Genomic DNA, 21,376 nt, shown 5'->3' on the forward strand with positions numbered 1-21,376 from the left:
ACTTCAACTCGAGATTAAACATACGGAAATGGTAAATATATATGTTCAACATTTACAAACCAATAAATATTATCAAATTATAAAAAATTAAATTACAATATCCCCGAGCCTTAACTCAAAACGAAGATTCAGTGAACAAAACTATAACCCATAATACATAACCTTGATCCATCAAATATGAACACCTCTTCAACAAGAATATTATAATTAAAAAATAAATTAATTATATATATATTTCTTGGCTTAACAACTTTATGTTTCAGCATTTTATTTATTTGTATTTTTTTTAATTTTATATATATTATGCTTTACTATTAAAAGGAAATTTATAATTTGTATTCATTTATAAAAAAGTATGGACGTCAATATTACTACCAATACACAATTTTTATAAAATTAAAAATTTTGCTATAAAAATGTTATTTAGTAAAATTTGTATTAAAAGTGATAAAAAAATCACAAAATGTGTGATTCTCATAATATAAATTTTAATATACTATTATTATGATGAGGTAAAAAAATATTGTTATTATTATAGTATTATTAATATATAAAATTAACTGAATTTCTCAGATTAAATTATTTTAATATTTAAAAATACAATAAATGTTTTATATTAAAAGCTATGCATTATCAAAAAAAATTTGGAAAACAAATGGAAAATATATCAAAACAATTATTTGAATATAATTACTGATGTAAATATAAATAATTATATTAAAATAAATACATATTTTTATATTATTTTCTTACTTTTATATTTTTATTTTAAATGATTGATTTTCTATTAGGTAATAACAACTTTTTTTTTCTATTATATATAAATATATATGTAATTCCATACATAATGAGATGTTTTATAAATTTTAAATTGAATTTAGTTAATTATAAAAATACAAAACTTGTATATTCGTAATGCTATATGTTAAAAATATCATTTATATAATATAATTAAAGTTATTTATTTTTAGATATTATAATATTAATGAGATTGTGAATCATAATATTTTTGATATTCATTATTTATGAAAGGTTCTGTTATTGACGTCGTCTTGTGATTGAATTATTTAAATAAAAAATATAATGAACTTATAAATCTGATAAAGGATACAAGTTTCTCGTTTAAATAATAATTTGTATTTTTTTTAAATAAATATTTGTTTTTTATACTTTATTGGAGAAAATTATTTGCTTCAACTTTAATGTGCGTGCGCTATTTTTCGAATTGTTAATTTTTAATTAAAAAAAATACTAATATATAATTTAACATTTGTTTGTAAAGTTCAAAAATGAATAAATTTTATATTAAAATTTTTTTTTTTCTTATAAGCATCTTCGTATATGTGGACAATAAATCCTTTGCAACTGCGCGTGATTTACGCGATGATTCTTTAGAGCATGCTTTAAAGATAGACAAATTTATGAAAAATAATAATCTTATAACGGAATCGTATCCAGATATAGATGTTCTAATCAAATCAAATATAGCCCCAATTGACTTGATAAAAACTGTCAAAAATAATGTTACCCCAGACAAAGAATATTTAGATAATCTTATTCCAGACAAAGAATATTTAGATAATCTTATTCCAGACAAAGAATATTTAGATAATCTTATTCCAGACAAAGAATATTTAGATAATCTTATTCCAGACAAAGAATATTTAGATAATCTTATTCCAGACAAAGAATATCTAGATAATCTTATTCCAGACAAAGAATATTTAGATAATCTTATTCCAGACAAAGAATATTTAGATAATCTTATTCCAGACAAAGAATATCTAGATAATCTTATTCCAGACAAAGAATATTTAGATAATCTTATTCCAAATAAAGATGCTCAAGGTAATTTTATTATAGACTATCATTATACAACCAAGCTTATTTCAAATAATGATAAGTAAGAAAGTACGCTTATATAATATAACTATACATATACGTGTGCCATTATAGAAGTGTTAAATGCATATTCGCCCAAATAAGCATTTGCATGTCGATTTGATCATCAAAATACTATTTATAAATACATTTCGCTTTGTTTATTTTATAAATTAAAAATAATTCCACTTTGATCAATAGAGTTTGAAAATCATGAAAATCGAGACTTACTATCGTGTACTGATTATGAAGAAGCTAAAAAAGCATCAGAAATTATGTGCGATGTTATAGATCGCTTAAAATATTATTGTAATTAAAATAGTAATTGCAGTTATTATGCATTCGAGGGAAAAGGATTTATAAGTTTTACGGACTATGGAGGTATAGACGTTGCAAAATTTTATCGTAAAATCCGCAATCCAAATAAGGTATAAATAACAAACATATTTTTTTATGTTGGGAAATTTAGTTTGAATAAAAAAATATAATTATTATTATATGAATATATTTTTTTTGTTGTCATTAGTGTAATCAAATAGTAAAAATGTTATATGAACCCAAGGATTTATATGGTTTCGGTTCCAATGATAGTAAAGGTATATAAAAAATAGTTAATTAAACAATTTAATATATGGTTATCACTTTTATGTTATATTTATTGTGTAATTATTCAATGTTTTATGCCACTATTTTTTTGTTTTGTTAAACTCCATAATATTTTAATTTGCATTTATATAAAATTATAGTTTTATTTATACCAAGAATTGTCCTCAAACACAATTCAAATTTGGTACTGATACAAAAATATAGCGTCACACCATTCCATAAATATAATTTTGGGTTATTTACAATAGCTGAAGTAAGAAGATCTTTTTTTCCTTCGTCTCGATATATATCATATTTTTCAAGTTATTACATACAATTTATTTAAATATATATTTATTCATTTTATAGGAATCGAATACAACATTTTTTGCCAATACATCGATAAATATAAATGACGAAACCAGTGCCAATAAAAAAAAGGGCAAAAAAGGTGTAAACTTTCTCAATGATCATATTGATTTTGACGATATTATTAGACAGATAGTATTAAAAAATATGTTTGCTAATTTTTTCGGATTTATTATCACAAAAGAATACGATCACGTTGGTGTTACCTATGTCGAATCCGTAACCAATATATAATTTTTAATATTATAATAATTACATTTCATTATTCATCAAAAATATATAATTTCTGTATAAATGTATATATGAATAATATATTATATTTGTCCTTGTAAATTGAAGTATTTCTTCCATGTATTTATCATTTTTTGTATTTTTCATAGAACCGACATGATAAATCCTATCCAAAAAATTATGATAAGATAAAACGTAGAGCACAAAATATGTTAAATTTAATGTACATATTGCTATATGGATTTAAAGGTTAAAACATATAACCCATGTAATAGCTTTTAACAATTTAATATTGGAATATTTATATTAACAAAATATGTTTAATTTTGTGGATGATATATAGTTTAAATTACTATAATTAACCATCACTTGTTCATCATATGAAAATTTATTTTGTATGTAAATGTTTCACATCATTTAATATAAAAATGTACTTATGAGTATTTCATTTCATGAACACTACAAATTTAACTATTATATTTTATGGAAAATGTTTTGACATGGTTATTCTTTCATATTAATATTTATAGTTTTTTAGGATAGAACATGATCAGTTTATAGTTCGTTTTTATATTTTAATTGATATATATATTAAAATACATTTTATAATGTGTAACACCTTTTGAATGTCCTGATATTATATATGTACAAATACATTTTAATAAATAATATTGTAATGCATGCTTTATAATAAACTATATTTAGTTTTATGATGAAAAACAATATTTTTAAGTAAACTATAGAATTATTAATATTATTTTGCTTGGTAATGTTAGTTTTAATATTACCACATTAAAGACATACTTCGTTGAAGGCTATAATATTTCATTTGATTTTTTGTGCATATAATTTTATTCTTATTACAAGTTTAATAATATATATAATGAATTTATACCCATATAGTGTATTAAATGAACATAATATATTAATCTAATATTACTATTATTGTTACTGCTATATCAATGTATAGTACAATGCGATAATTAATGCTCTCAAGAGGGATACATTAAACCAATTAGTAATTTCCTTGTTTCATTGTTTTAAAGTATAACATTTTAGAACATATATATTACTTCGCAATACAATATATTTAAATTACATATTTATTAATTTATATATGATAACCTAATAAAAATATTATTAATTCAAATTAAATTAATTATTACATACTTTTTCTATATACTTTGAATTAATATACAATTGTATATATGTTTCCCAATTTTAAAATATTTCAGGTTTTAGTAATTGATACAATATTATGCTCATTTATATCTATAAATTTTAGACTAATATCATAATTTTATATACCAAACTGTTTATAAGTATTATAGCAAACTATAACATAAAATTTTATTAATATTTTAACTATTTTAAAATATAATTTATTTATACCTCAAAACTATAATGTTTAAAAATTAATAGTGATTAATCTAATATATACCTTATGATAAATAAATTAAAGCGTATAAAGCAACTTCTATTAATACTAATTAATTTTAATACAAATGTAAAATACAAAAAGAGAATAGTAACTACAATTAAAACTTCAAAAATATTGTATATATAGTGCGATTTTTATTGTATTATTAAAAATGTTAGATGCATAAAACATATTTTATAGATATCGTTGTGTCGTCGAACCTCGATCGATATTTTATGAATCTGTACTTTACATCTACCTATTATATATTTCTAATATGTTTAATTAATTTTAAAAACGCATATTAATATGAATATATGTTGTAGTGTAGACAATTGTACCAAATGAATCTAATTATAATTTATACTCTGATATATAAAATTATTATACTGTTCGGTTATCAAAATACAATTTAAATTAAACAAATATGATACAAATAATAAGTTTTACTAAATAAAATGTTTCATCAAATAAAGAAACATATTATGATATCCATAATTCAATATAGCTATGGGTTGTCGATGTTTATATCATAGGAAATTATCATATAGAATAATATGAATTCATATATAGTCAATATCTATATTAATATATACAATATAAATATTTTACTTTAACCATATTATATCGATATGAACACTCAATTATATATGTTATAACTTATGAAAAAATGTTATACAACCACTTTCATATTAATGGTGATGTTACTTTGGGGGGTGTATATTTGAACTTAATTTCGAGATTAAACATACGGATATAGTATATATATTTAATAACCATTTATAGACCAAAAATATTATCAAATTATAAACAAATTAATAAAAATATAACCATAACCCAAAGCATAGATTCCATAGAGCAAAACTATAACCCACAGTACAGGGCCATGACCCAAAATACAAGTTCTCCAAAACGCAACTCTAAACCAGAACCCTTAACTCTATATATACCTTGTAATTTTATTAATAAGTGTGCTTAAATTTGTTTATTTAAAATAATTATAAATACTAGCTAAAAATTAGTACATTAAAAATTCATTAATATATAATATATGTGCATGAAAATAGACAAATGAGTTTTTGATAAATACTAAACAAATACAAATTAATTATATGACGTGATTATATATTAAATTAAAACATATGTAATAATAAAACAAACAATTAAATTATATTTAATTATTATATAAAATGTAAAAAGTATAACTTTTATGGCATAAATTATTAATTATATTATTTCTAGTCATTTAAACATGTATAATAAAGCATAATAATAAAAAGTTGTTATTTTAATATTTTTTCTAATTTAATGTATAATTTATTGAGTCTAATAAGGGAAAAAATTGTAGAAAATCCAGACGGTATGAGTAGTATAAATAAGCTCGGCAACCCTATTATTGGTATTGAAACAACAACTGGTACAAATATCAAATACGACAGGATGAATTTCTTTTCTTCTTTTTTAATTTTTTTAGTCAATTTTGATTTCATATGACAATTACTTGATGCAATTTTATTATTTTTATTATTTTCCAATTGTTTAAAGTCTTCATGTTCTGATACAGAACTATTTCCATCTTTTTTTATTATTTTTTTATTCTCTATTGGTTGTATTGCTAATTCATCATTCCTTTTATTATCAAGCTCTTTTTTTACTTCTTCTAATTCTTTTCGAAGCTCCTTAATTATTTTTTTTGTCTTACTATCTACATTTTTGAAATAAAGTGATGTTTTACTTCCTTTATGCTTCTTTATATGTGAATCTATAATATTTCGAAGGTGTGCTATTTCTTTGTTACCTTGAACATAATCACCAAGTTGACTTGCAAGACTCAAAGTTGATTCATAAAATTCATTTAAATCAAATTGGTTATCTATATATGCTAATATCCTATTATTTCTAAAGTTTATCACATTCCTTTCAAGGCATATCCCTCTATCGTTTACAAAGTATAGTTCCTGAAAATAAATGAAATATTTATTAACATATATGTAATTAATTTTAATTGTTGGTTTAACTTAACATAAGTACCTTACCAATACATGAAACAATAATATAAGGATAATGTGAAACAAATAGATACGAAAACTATAGTGAAATATTATTAATAATAAAAGAAAATAAAGTGTAACTTACATTTTTGGCATATTCAAAAGAACAAATAACAATTGAAAAAAGAACATATTTTAAAACACTGACTCTCATTTTTACCTTTATTAAATAAAAGAACTAATATATGAAGTTTGAGGTAATGTCGGTAACTTGATATTTATTCACAAAATAGTAATATTTACTAGTTTTTTGTTCTAAAATTTATGAATAAATGAATATATCTATAAAAAAAACGAATTTATTTCATTTATTAACTTTTTACACTTTTTGTAAAATTAATTAATGTAATTGTTATAATAAATTTCGTTATTTCATTAAAATTGTTTATGGATATATATATTATATTTTTTTTCAAAGAAATATTAACTCTTCTCTAAAAAATACACCGTTTTTAATATTTTAATTATAAAAAAATATATGTATATAATAATTTTCCATAAAATATATTTTTTGGAAAATTGGTATACAAATAGGCTTTTAATATAATTTATAATACGTTGGTGATTTTAGTGGTACGTTTTTAATATTTTATAAACTTATATTTTCCTATTATTGTTTACATATGAACACATTAATAAATATCTATTAAAATAATAAAATATTGGATATATTTTTTTATATGAATAAATACAAACACATAATGAAAACATTAGCAAAGCACCATTGATATTTACATTTAAATCGTTTCTAATTTATTATATTTTATTATAATATTTCTCCAATTTTAAGTATTACTTAATAATATTCTCCATTTTATTTACCGATTTTGTGTAAAAATATATTTTTTTATATATTGATATGTAATAATTTTATTTATAAACATATCTCTGAATATACAGCATCAAATATATGATTTCTATTAAAATAATATAAAATATTCATATTTTTAAATGTAACTCAAACAAATAATCAAATTATAATATTAAATCCCAAAAATAATACATATAGAACCAATATATTGAATGATATACTAATTTATTTTTATCTCAAGTCGAAAAATGAAATACACTTAATACCATTAAGTTTTATTTTCATTATATTCATTTAGCAGATGTTAAGACGCTTTTTGTATTTAAACACTACAATATTTTGACTTTTATAAATAATAATTAAGTCAAATAAATATTATAATTCAGTTATAATAGAGAATTTCACCATATAGAAATTTATTTATGTTTTATTATAAAATATGAAGCAAATTCTTGACATATATCATATATACATAATACTTCTTTATATGAATAGGCAAGTTTACTATTTATTATTATTTAAATTTATATATTTTTAAATTTGACTTCAAATATAAGTTAATTAAATTTATTATATAAATAATCGCTTTTCCTTCTATAAACAAAAAATTAATAACTGTGCATGATCTGTTTGCATAAGTTTGTATATATTTAATAATCGCACTTTCTTATCAACTCAATTTACGACATTTTTCATCTTTTTTCCTTATTTCCACTTCTTCCCCAAACTCATAAATACTAACATAAACACTAACGCAAAAATCACCAAAATATATAACATTTTCAAGTGGACAACTATTTTTAAAATATTATACTAATTCTTAAAATAATGGGAATTAAAATAAATATGCCTTTAACGTAGCTTACCTTCTTTAAATATATTTCCTCCAAATAGTACTTTATACTTCAATTCAATTCCTACATCACTTCATTTATCATTCGGTTCAGGTGTCACTGAATGAAGAAATCGCATTAAATGTCCTTTTGGTTGAAATAAAAATAAATTATTTTCTTCCAATTCCCCTGTTTGCCTCTCAGTTTCTCATATTAAACATTGTAATTATTTAAATCAACGTTCTCTTCTAGAACCAAGTCTATTCCAATATTTGATCAATTGTTCCATAAACCATTAACCCCAAATTAGCAATAAAATACAAAAAGTAAATTATTCAACACATTTACCATTAAGTTATATTAACACAAAATCCAATTCTTATAATTTATCAAAATATATTACTTTATTCGTTTATCTTCATCCTCATTTTTTCTCTTACATATTTAGACTTAATATAAATCTTAAAAACTACAAATTATCCTATACATATTTAAAACAAATACTTAAACTAATAAATATTATCAAATTACTCAAAATTAAATACAATATAGTACATAACCCCAATATGGATTCCACAAACACGGCCTCAACCTTGGCACGCACCATAAAAACTATATAAGAATTATGCAAAAACTACATATTTTCAAATAAACAGTTTCTTAACATATATAAATCATTATTACTATTCCTGAAATAGTCACTCTCTTCGAATCATATATGAATGATTCATTCTCTTCTTTATATTTTTTATTTTTTCTCTTAAATATTGTTTTTGAGCTCGTTTCCGAAATCCAGATAATGAATACTAATATAAAACGTTAAGAAGCGTATGATATTTTTGTTAACGTTTCCATATATATATAATGAAAAAAAATTTTTAATTCCTTATTATTTACCTTATAAGAAATTCCTAAAAAAAATGATATTGCGCCAAATACCGATAAAACTGTAAATAATTTGTTTCCTATCGACGAACTTGGTGATGTAACTTCAGGAGCTTGTGTAGAACGTTGTTCAGAAATTTGTTCAGAACCTTGTGTATAAATATGTTTAGAACTTTGTGTAAATATCTGCTCAGAATCTTGTAAAGAACTGTTTACAGTTTGTTCAGAACTATGTGCAGAAAGCTGTTCAGAATTTTTTTCTAAAGTTTGTATTTCTTCTATCGTTGCAAGGGATGGAAAATTTGTACAATTAACACCTTTACTATTACAATAATTTTTAAAATTATCATAATCATTTGATAAAGTAGACAATAGTTGAGCATATGAATTATTACTAGTAATAACAGAGTTTTGATTCATTTCTTTATATTTATTAACAAATTTATTAGCATTTTGCAAACAGTTAGAGCAATGTAATGTCTTTTCATTAAATTCAATATACATCATACATAATGTATTAAATGCATCATAAAATTTAGATATATATTTAATATCCATATTTATCAAATCATTTTTTTTATCTATAAGATCCTTATAACTATTATAATAAGCATCAACACTAGTTATAGAATCTGTATACTTTTCATGGTTCTTTATATATATATCATAAAAATATTCTAGACTGTTGCCTTGTTCATTTTTTATTAGGTTTAACATATAACTTAACCACATGATAATGTATTCAACAATATTTATGTTATTTTTTGCAACAGAACTAAACACAGAAGAATCCTTAAAAAATGCATCAAGCAAATATAAACATCCAGCATTAATTTTTTCGAGGTTAATATTACAATTGTTATTAGTAAAATACCCATTTAAAACTGGTTGATTCATAATCAATTGATACCCTCCGGTTGCGTCCAAATTATTGTAAATCGAGTTCCTTAAAGCAAAGAACGTTCTACACTAAGAAAGAGTTAAAAACAATTAATAAAAACGCGAATTATTAAAATAAATTTAAATGATATTTATATGTAGTACAATATAAAAAAATATAAAGGAAATTATTATTATTAAAAAATGCATATACTATTTTGTCATCCATTATAATGGGATTTTATTTTTGATTTGTAAATTGAGTAGAATCATGCTGTTTTATATAAAATATCCCCAATACGTGGCTCAAATACTTTAACCCTATAAATATTAATTGTCTGTAGTTAAATATATTATAAGTTTTTCAATAATTAAATGAATATAGAATAATAAAATAATATTATTAGTAAAGAAACGTTCTATTTCTGTTTATCATAATTATCTAAATTACCTTAAATAAAGGGTTGCTTAATGCATTTTAATTAAATATATATAATGAATTTTATACAAAATATGTTATTCTTACTAAAATATGGTATAACTTTATTATAAAAATATATATACTTTTATAAAAAATTTAATGTATATTTCCTTGTATTTGTGTTTGAGCATAGAAAAGGAATATATTTATATTTTATGTTTTAATGATTTCAATTCTAAAACTTAAATACTGTATATATCTAAAAAATAAAAAGTTTTATTATTACTATAATCCTTAAAAGTATATAAATAATCGTTTTTTAAAATATATTAAATTTTTATATGCTTTCTTCTTATAATATATAATATAGACTTTTCTAAATTTGTAACATTTATAAAATAAGTTGCATTGTTCCCTTTTTTAATTGATATGCATAATTTTAATATTATTTTTATTTAATATAGATAAATTCATAATATATTTTAATAAGTTCGATAACATTATTTTTATTCCTACATATTTAATTTAAAAGTATTCTTTATTGGGTAATTTTATAATATATTTTGCACATCTTTCTCTCGGTTTTAAACGACAATTAACATTGGACCCGTATTTATTATACTATTTATAAGCTTAAATAAGTCTTTGAATGTAAATAGTTTTTAAAATCATACTTAGTAAATATTAAATATATAACACATAAATAAGTATTAATGCAAATTTTAAAGTATAATGAAAATTATCCATAATTAGGTTGGTATGTGGCTTTTTAGAGGAAAGAGATCAGATATATTTTCTCTTTTAATATATAAATTTAGATAAATATTCATTGAATTCTATACAATGCTTATTTTTATCTCATATATTTTATTTTTATAGTTATCAATGTATATATATCCAAATAATTTATTAAGAATTCTATATTTTATTAATTCTATAATAAAGTAATGCCGTTATGGATTAAAAAATGATTATTCATTAAACAATGATAATATAATATGGAATAATAAAAAGACCTTTAACATGAATTAAGGCTTTAACCTTTTCTTTATTTATTCAGTTTTTTATAATATAAAATCACATCCCAATTTGGACCTTTAACAAATATATAAAAATTATATCATTATAATGTATTGTTATGTGTCTTTTCGATAAAATTAATATTTAATATTAGTTATTAGTAGAGTATTTTATTAGATTATATGTATAGGCATATAATAATAATACATTCTACCTACCATATTATTTATAATTGTTAGAGCAAAATATGATGTGATATTTTATTAATATACTTATTTTTTAACTATTTTAAATATAATATATTTATACTCCAAAACTATAAAGTTTAAAAATTAATAGTGATTAATCCATTATTATACCTTATGATAAATAAATTAATGTATAGAGAACTATTTCTATCAATGTAAATTATAAAATTAACATAAATGCAAAGTATTGAAATGAAAAAAATGAGTATCATATATATTTATAATTTATAAATTTATTATAATATATCTATAGTGAATTTTTTATGTATTACTAAAATGTTAGATGCATAAAATGCCTTTTATAGATAACGTTATATTGTAAATTCTCGGTCGATATTCCATGCATCTATTTTTTATGAATATCTATTATTACAGTTCAGTTGGATATCACGGTTTAAATCAAAATAAATATGATACAAGTTATAAGTTTTACTAAATAAAATTTCCATCAAATAAAGAAACATATTATGACATGCATAGTTCAATATAGTTCTGGGTTATCAAGATGTATATAATAGGTAGTTATGATATAGCATAATATGAATTCATATATAATCAATATCTATATTAATATATGCAATACAGAAATTTTATTTTAATCATATTAAATCGGCATTAACATACAATTGTATATATTATACTTTATGGGAAATATGGTATCGGCCCCTTTCATATTAGATTATTTCCCTTTTGGTTGCACATTTTGACTTTTGGGCTTCATCGTGTAATTAAACATACGGAAATGGTACATTTATTTAATTAGTGTTTAAATTATAAAAAATTAAATAAATATATAACGCTTAACCCTAACTCGAATATGGGTTCCACAACATAAAAACTATATAAGAATTGTGCAAAAACTACATTTTCAAATAAACAGTTTCTTAACATATACAAATCATTATTATTATTCTTTAAATAGTCAATATTCTTCGAATCATATATTAATAATTAATTCTCTTTATATTTTTTATTTTTTCTCTTAAATGCTGTTTTTGAGCACGTTTCCGAAGTCCAAATAACGAATACTAATATAAAAACGGTAAACATATGATTTTTTTGTTAACATTTGCATATACATAATGAAAATAATTTTTAAATTTCTTATTATTTACCTTATATGAAATCCCTAAAAAAAATGCTATTGCACCAAATATCGATAAAACTGTAAATAATTTGTTTCCTATCGACGAACTTGGTGATGTAACTTCAGAACCTTGTGTAGAACGCTGTTCAGAAAGTTGCTCAGAACCATGTGTAGAAAGTTGTTCAGAACCATGTGTAGAAAGTTGTTTAGAACCTTGTGCAGAATTATGTGCAGGACTTTGTGCATGAAGTTGTGTTGTTTTTATCTCTTGAAGGAGTGGAAAATGTTTACATTTATTTTTTAAATTATCATAATCACTTGATAAAGTGCACAATACTTGACTATATGAACTATTTTCAGTAATACTAGAATCCTCATTAAGTTCTTTATATTTTTCAACAAATTGACGAGCTTTTTCCGAAATTTTCTCGCAATTTGGCTTGCTTTCATCAAATTCAATATACATTTCACATAATAATTTAAATGCTTCATAAAAATTAGATATAATATTACTATCCATATTCAAAAAATATATTTTTTGATCTATAAGATCCTTATAATTTGTATACCCTGCAACATCAGTTATAGTATTTTTGTACTTATCACCACCCTGGATATACACATTATAAAAATATTGTAGATTGGTGGCTCCTACGTGTTCCTTTAGGTTTAACATGTAACTTAACCATATCAAAATGTATTCAACAATATTTATGTTATTATGATTCTTGAACACAGAATAATCCTTAAATAATGCATCAAACAAATATAAACATCCAGCATTAATTTTTTCGAGGTTACTACTACATTTGTTATTAGTACAATAATTATTTAAAATTGTATTATTAATAATAATTTGATAGCTTTCATCCTTGCCCAATTGATCGGAAATCGAGTTCTTTACAGCCATGAGTCTTCTACACTAAGAAAGCATTTAAAAACAATTAATAAAAACGCGAATTATTACAAATTGTATTAAAATAAAGTTTAATGATATATATGATACAATATCAAAAAATGTAAAGGAAATTATTATTATTATTATTATTATTAAAAAATGCATATACCACAAAGTCATTCATTGTAATGGGATTTTATTTTTGATTTGTAAATTGGGTAGAATCATGTTGATTTATATGCACTCCATCAAATATGAGACGCAAATACTTTAGCCCTATGTATAACAATTGCCTGTAAATGTATTATAAGTTTTTCAAAAATTAAATTAATATAGAGTAATAAAATAATATTATTAGTAAAGAAACATTTTATTCCTGTTTATCATAACTAGCTAAATTACCTTAAATAGAGGGTTTTTTAATGCATTTTTGATTAAATATATATAATGAATTTTATACAAAACATGCTATTCTTACTAACATATGGTATAACTTTATTATAAAAATATATATACTTTTATAAAGAATTTAATGTATATTTCCTTGTATTTATGTTTGAACAGAGAAAAGGAATATATTTATATCTTATGTTTTAATGATTGGTCTTCTAAAACTTAAATACTGTATAAATCTGAAAAATAAAAAGTTCTATTATTACTATAATCCTTATAAGTATATAAATAGTAATTTTTTTATATATTAAATTTTTATATACTTATTTCTTATAATATATAGTACAGTTTTTTCTAAAATTATATTATTTTCGAATTGAGTTATATGCTCCACTTTTTATGCAAATTAAATAAATTTAATATTACATTTAATTAATATATATACATCCCAATTATATTTCTACATTTTCAATAATTTAATTTTTATTCCTATGTACTTCAATTTATAAATATATATTATTGAGTGATTTTATAATATATTTTGCACATCTTTCCCACGGTTTAAAACGTCAATTAGCACTGAATCGCATTTATTATGCTATTTATAAGCTTAAATAAGCCTTTGGATGCATATTGTTTTTAAAATCATACTTAGTAAATATTAATACATAAATAAGTATTGATGCAAATTTTAAAGTATAAAAGAAAACTATGTGTATTAGGTTGCTATATTTACATTTTAGATAGGAGAGATAAGGGAAGTATGCTTTTTTGAGACAAATATATAGCCATATAAAATTTACTTATTCTACATAGTTTAATTATATTTTATATTTTCTACCATTAAAACCTTCAATTTATGTATATATTAAAATTAATCATTAAAAATAACTTAGAACTATTATTTTTCTAAATATATAGTTTTCTTTTATATTTTATAATAAACTATATTTAGTTCTATAATGGAAAACAACATTTTAAGGAAACTATATAATTATTAATATTATTTTTCTTCGTACTGTTAGTCTAATATTATCGAATTAAAGCATACTTAAATAAATGTTATAATATTTTATTTAATCTAATCATACCTTTAATAATATATATGATGAATTTATATCCATGTAGTTTATCAAACAAAATAATATATTAACCTAATATTATTATTGTTGCTACTAATGATACATAACTGTATACTACAATGAGATAATTAATTCACTCAAGAGGAATACTTTAATCTAATTAGCATTTTTCTTTGTTTCATTGTTTTAAAGTATAACGTTTTAGAACATATTATTTCGTAATAACAATTTATGTTAAATATATATTTGTGAATTTGTATATATATAACCTAATAAAAATATTATTAATTCAAATTAAATTAATTATTACATACTTTTTCTATATGTTTTGCATTAATATATAATTGTATGCATTTACCAAAATTAACATATTTCAGTTTTAGTCATTGATACAATATTATATATATTAGAACAATAACGTTAATTTTATATACCAAGTTGTTTATAAGTATTATAGAAAACTATAACATTAAATTTTATTAATGTATTTATATTTTATTTTTTAACTATTTTAAATATATATTTCCAATTTATATATATCTCAAAATTATAATGTTTAAAAATTAATAATGATTAATATAATATTATACCTTTATAGTAAATAAATTAATGTATATAAAACTATTTCTATCAATATAAATTAAAACATTAACATAAATGCAAAGTATTGAAATGAAAAAAATTGGTATTATATATATTTATTATTTATAAACTTATTATATATATATTTATAGTCTATTTTTTATATATTACATAAAATTTTAGATGTATAACATGCCTTTTATAGATAATGTTGTATTATCGAATCTAGATCGATATTTTATGAATCTATATTTTACGACTATCATTATATATTGGAAATATATTTAATTATCATTAAGAATATACCCATTAACCTGGCGACATGTTATAGTGTAGAGGAATATTCAAAATGAATCAAATTATAATTTATACCCTGGTATATGAAATTACTATATAGTTCAGTTGGATAACATTGTTTAAATTAAATGAATATGATACAAATGATAAGTTTTACTAAATAAAATGTTTCATAAAATAAATATAAAATAAAGAAATATATTATGATATACACGATTCAATATAACTCTGGGGTAATAAGCTTTATATAATAGATAATAAGGGTTTTTATGCATAGTTAACCAAAAAATAGTAATAAAATATATAATTCGATGTTATAATATTGCCACATTTAATACATATGAACAAATTAGACATAAGTATTATAACTTATAAAATATGTTATGTAGCCCATTTTTTTGTTGCATATTTGGGATTTTGAACTTTATCTCGTGATTAAACATACGGGATGGTACATATATTTAATTAGTGTTAAAATTATTCAAAATTAAATATAATATGATATAATACTTAATCCTAACCCGAATATGGGACCCATAAACATAACCTCAATCCCGATCTGCAACATAAAAATTATACAAAAATTATGATCAAAACTTATTTCTAAATAGACAGTTTCTTAAAATGTATTACACATTATTACTATTCCTGAAATAGTCACTCTCTTTGAATCATATATTAATAATTCATTCTCTCCTTTATATTTTTTATTTTTTCTCTTAAATTTTGTTTTTGAGATCGGTTCCGAAATCCAAATAACGAATACAATATAAAATGTTAAGAAATGTATTGTTTTTTTTTAACGTTTACATATATATAATTAAAATAAGATTTAAATGTAATATTTTTTAATTCCTTATTATTCACCTTATAAGAAATTCCCCCAAAAATTGATATAGTACCAAATGTCGATAAAACTGGAATGAATTTGCTTACTATCGACGAAATTGATGATGTAACATCAAAATTTTGTACAGAAGCTCGTTCAGAAGTTTCTACTGAAAGTTGTTTTGTTTTTATCTCTGGAAGGGTTGAAAAATTGCTATCTTGAGCATTTTTACATTTATTTTTTAAATTATTATAATCAGTTGATAATGTAGACAATATTTTAATATATGAACTGTCTTCAGTGTTATTATAATCTTTGTAAAGTTTTTCATATTTTTCAACAAATTTATTAGCTTTATTTGAACATTTTTCGCAATCTGATGTGCTTCCACCAAATGCAGAATGCATTTCACATAATGATTTAAATGCTTTATAAAAATTAGATATAATATTATTATCTATATCCATATTCAACAAATCCTTTTTTTATCTATGGTTTCCATATGACAATTATAACCACTATCATCATGTATTTTATTTTTATAGTGCTTATTTGTTTCTATATGATTAGTATAGAAGTCGTTTAATTTATTGATTCCGCTTTCTTTTTTTAGCCTTAACATATAACTTAACCATGTAATAATGTAATCAACAACATCAATGTTACTGTTTGCATTATCTCTAACCGAATAAGAACTCCCAAAAAATGCATTAAACAAATATAAACAAGCAGAATTAATTTTTTCGAGATTATTATCACACTTATTATTAGTACAATACTGTTTGAACTGTTGACCATCAGATAAAAAATTATAGTTTCCATCATTTTTCAGTGCATCGGGAAAATAAATACATACAGAATTGAAATTTTGACACTAATAAAACATTTAAAAACAATTATTAGAAGTGTATATTATTGAAAATTTTATTAAAATCAAGTTTAATCATATATGTATAATACAATTTCAAAAAGTGTAAAGGAAATTATTATTATTAAAAAATGTATATACAATATTTTTATTCATTGTGATGGAATTATATTTTTATTGGTAAATTGAGTAGAATCATGATGTTTTTATATACACTGCCCCAAATATGTGACGCAAATACTTTAACCCTATACATAACAACTGTCTGTAGTTAAATATATTATAAGTTTTTCAATAATGAAATTAATATAGGATAATAAAACAATATTATTACTAAAGAAAAGTTACATTCCTTTTTATGATAATTAGCTAAATCACCTTAAATAGAGGGTTGGTTAATACATTTTTGATTAAATATAGATATGATCAATTTTATAGAAAAAAGACTATTCTTACTAACATCTGTAATAATTTTACTATAAAAATGGATGTATTTTTATTATGAATTTAAAAAATATATACTTATATTTATGGCTTACCGTATGAGAGAAACAACACCATGTCTTTTGTTTTAATAAATGGTGCCCCAAAAATAATATACTGCAAAAATCGAAACAATTAAGAAACCCATCATTACTATAATCCTTAAAAGTATATAAATATTCATTTTTTAAAATATTTTAAATATTTATATACTTGTTTCTTATAATATATAATATAGACTTTTCTAAAATTATAACATTTATAAAATAAGTTGCATTGTTCACTTTTTTAATTGCACACACATAAATTTATATTGTTTTTATTTAATATAGATAAATTCATAATACATTATAATGAATCATATAACTATTTTTATTCTTATATACTTCAATTTAGATGCATACTTTATTGGGTAATTTTATAATATATTTTCCCATATTTTCTATTCTTTAAAACAATTAGCATTGAACCCGTATTTATAAGCTTAAATAAGTCTTTGGATGTAAATAGTTTTTAAAATAATACTTATTAAATATTAAATATATAACACATAAATAAGTATTGATGCAAATTTTAAAGTATTATAGAAAACTAGGTTTGATTATATTGTTATACTGTACTTTAAGAGGAGAGAGATAAGATATCTTTGCTCTTTTAATATATAAATTTAGATAAATATTCGTTAAATTTTCTACATAGTTATTTTTTATCTTATATATTATACTGCTATAGTTATCAATGTATATACATTCAAATAATTTATTAAAAATTCTATATTATATTAATTCTATGATAAAATAATCCTGTTTGTGATTTAAAAAATGATGATTCAATAAAAACTAATAATATAATACGAGTTAATATGGAATAATAAAATGGCATTTAACATGAATTTAGTCTTTAACCTTTTCTTTGTTTGTCAAGTTTTTTAAAACATAAAACCACACATTTCAAAATGGATTTTTAGCAAATATATAAAAATTATACATTTATAATGTATTGTTATGCGTCTTTTCGATAGAATCAATATTTAATTATATGAAGTTTCCACAATAAAATAATATTTAATATTATTTATTAGTAGAGTATTTGATTATATATATAGGCATATAATAATAACTCTAGTTCTATCTACCATATTATTTATAATTATTATAACAAAATGTGATATGAAATTTTATTAATATACTTATATTATTTCTTTTAACTATTTTAAAATATAATTTATTTATACCTCAAAACTATAAAATTTGAAATTAATAGTAATTAATCTAATATTATACCTTTATAATAAATAAATCGTATAAAACTAATTCTATTAATATTTATTAATTTTAATAAAAATATAAAATGAAAATATCCAAAAAATAATTATTACATATAATTGCTATTTTAAGGGATAGTATACATATATCTATAATGTAATTTTTTATTAATATGCTTATTTTTGTTGTATTATTATAAATTTTAGATGCAAAAAATACCTTTTATAGACAATGTTGTATCATCGATCATCAATCGATATTCCATGCATCTATATTTTATGGCTATATATTATATATTGGTATTATGTCTAATTAATTTTAAAAATATACGTAAACCTGAAGATATATTGTAATGTAGACAATTGTTCCAAATGAATCATCTTATAATTCATACCCAACCTCATATATAATGGTATTATTACAGTTCAATTGGTATAATATAATTTAAATTAAAGTAATTGTGACACAAATTATAAGTTTTGCTAAATAAAATGTTTCATCAAATAAAGAAACATATTGTTTTATACACAACTCAATGCATTCCTTGATTAACAAGTTTTATATAATAGACAATTATGATATAGTAAATATATATATTAATATACGCAATTAGACGTTTTATTTTAATCATATTAAATAAATATTAACACTCAATTATATATATTATAACTTACGAAAATATGTTATACAACCCCTTTCATATTAATGGCAGTACCCCTTTTTTGGTTGCATATTTATACTTCATCTTGAGATTAAGCATAAAGGGATGGCATCTATATTTAAACAGCCTTTATAAACCAATAAATATGATAAATTTATAAACAAATTAATAAAATATAATCCTAAACCTGATTATCGCTTAAATTTGAATATCCATAATAATCTCTAAAAGTATAATTAATAAAAAATTGCAATATTTAATTTTGTATTTTCTCAAATATTTAGTCTATCACAAGCTTAATAATTTATATAACGAATTTATACCCATATAAATGAATCAAATAAATATAATATCATTATTCGTATTTAAAATATTAGTATATTATTATTGTCTATGTCGCTATATCATTGTAATTTTAGTGTTATAATTAATAAACTCAATAGAAATACTTTAAATCAATGTCGAAAATTATTTTTTCCAATGCTTTAAAATAAAAAGTTTTAGAACATATATATACACTTTAGTAAATACAAGATGTTTTAAATGTTGGAACATTAATTTATATAGGTAAAACAAGAAAAATATATAAAATAAAAACAAATTTATAGTTATATACTTTTTCTATAAAATATACACCATATAATAATTATATGACGTTTCATAAATCAAACAATATTTTATATGTATATGTACCAAATTGCTTGTAATTATTAAAACAGAATATAGGATGAAATATTATTAATATACTTAATATCTACATTTTAACTATTTTATAATATAATGCATTTTATAATTTCTTAATATATATAAACTATCAAAATTAATATTGGCAATATAATTTTATACCTTTATGGTAATTAAATCAATAAAAATGTATAAACGGTTTCTATGAATATGAATAAAATTTTAATAGAAATATAAAAAATAATAGTATTATAATGGAGGTTTAAATAATGTTGTATATATATAATACAACGTATTTTGTTATTAATATACACGCTTTAGTAAAATAACAAATATAATGGTTAAAATTTCTTAAATAAATAAAAATTTGTAACATGTCTGTTAATAGTTCTTATATATGATTAATCAAAAATTAACATTGGAATATAAAATTTCGATATTAAATTTTAATTATATATGTTGTCTGTTATTTAAATTAAAAGAGCAATATAATATTAATATTATAATTTATAATTACCTCTTCCTTATAGGATTTCTTCATATTAATTCTGATTATCCATTTCATTTACCAATTTTTGTTACATCTAGAAGTTAAATAATGGAATTTTAATAT

The 21,376-nt window shown here is 20.5% G+C and overlaps 4 protein-coding genes and 1 pseudogene across 4 annotated transcripts, besides 1 other annotated feature; 1 reads left to right on the forward strand and 4 right to left on the reverse strand.

Moving 5' to 3' along the window:
- Window positions 1–1,289: 1,289 nt before the first annotated feature.
- Window positions 1,290–3,320, forward strand: PBANKA_1200091 (fam-a protein; the record flags this gene model as incomplete). The annotated part of the gene is made up of 6 exons (XM_034566043.1): window positions 1,290–1,848; window positions 2,083–2,165; window positions 2,408–2,477; window positions 2,628–2,740; window positions 2,836–3,054; window positions 3,216–3,320. 6 exons carry the CDS (start codon window positions 1,290–1,292, stop codon window positions 3,318–3,320), a joined length of 1,149 nt encoding a protein of 382 aa, XP_034422679.1.
- Window positions 3,321–5,769: 2,449 nt separating this feature from the next.
- On the reverse strand, window positions 5,770–6,691 carry PBANKA_1200096 (fam-b protein; the record flags this gene model as incomplete). Its single annotated transcript, XM_034566044.1, has 2 exons — window positions 5,770–6,444; window positions 6,623–6,691. 2 exons carry the CDS (start codon window positions 6,689–6,691, stop codon window positions 5,770–5,772), a joined length of 744 nt encoding a protein of 247 aa, XP_034422680.1.
- Window positions 6,692–8,879: 2,188 nt separating this feature from the next.
- On the reverse strand, window positions 8,880–10,174 carry PBANKA_1200300 (BIR protein; the record flags this gene model as incomplete). The annotated part of the gene is made up of 3 exons (XM_034566045.1): window positions 8,880–8,987; window positions 9,079–10,035; window positions 10,160–10,174. The coding sequence occupies 3 exons, from the start codon at window positions 10,172–10,174 to the stop codon at window positions 8,880–8,882; spliced, it is 1,080 nt and encodes a 359-aa protein (XP_034422681.1).
- Window positions 10,175–12,578: 2,404 nt separating this feature from the next.
- Window positions 12,579–13,803, reverse strand: PBANKA_1200400 (BIR protein; the record flags this gene model as incomplete). The annotated part of the gene is made up of 3 exons (XM_034566046.1): window positions 12,579–12,662; window positions 12,750–13,643; window positions 13,789–13,803. The coding sequence occupies 3 exons, from the start codon at window positions 13,801–13,803 to the stop codon at window positions 12,579–12,581; spliced, it is 993 nt and encodes a 330-aa protein (XP_034422682.1).
- Window positions 13,804–16,651: 2,848 nt separating this feature from the next.
- PBANKA_1200500 lies at window positions 16,652–17,826 on the reverse strand (annotated as a pseudogene).
- Window positions 16,652–17,826: a sequence feature (PIR protein, pseudogene;~BIR protein, pseudogene).
- Window positions 17,827–21,376: the final 3,550 nt, after the last annotated feature.

This window comes from Plasmodium berghei (assembly GCF_900002375.2).
Source record: "Plasmodium berghei ANKA genome assembly, chromosome: 12".
Taxonomy (NCBI): Eukaryota; Apicomplexa; class Aconoidasida; order Haemosporida; family Plasmodiidae; genus Plasmodium; species Plasmodium berghei.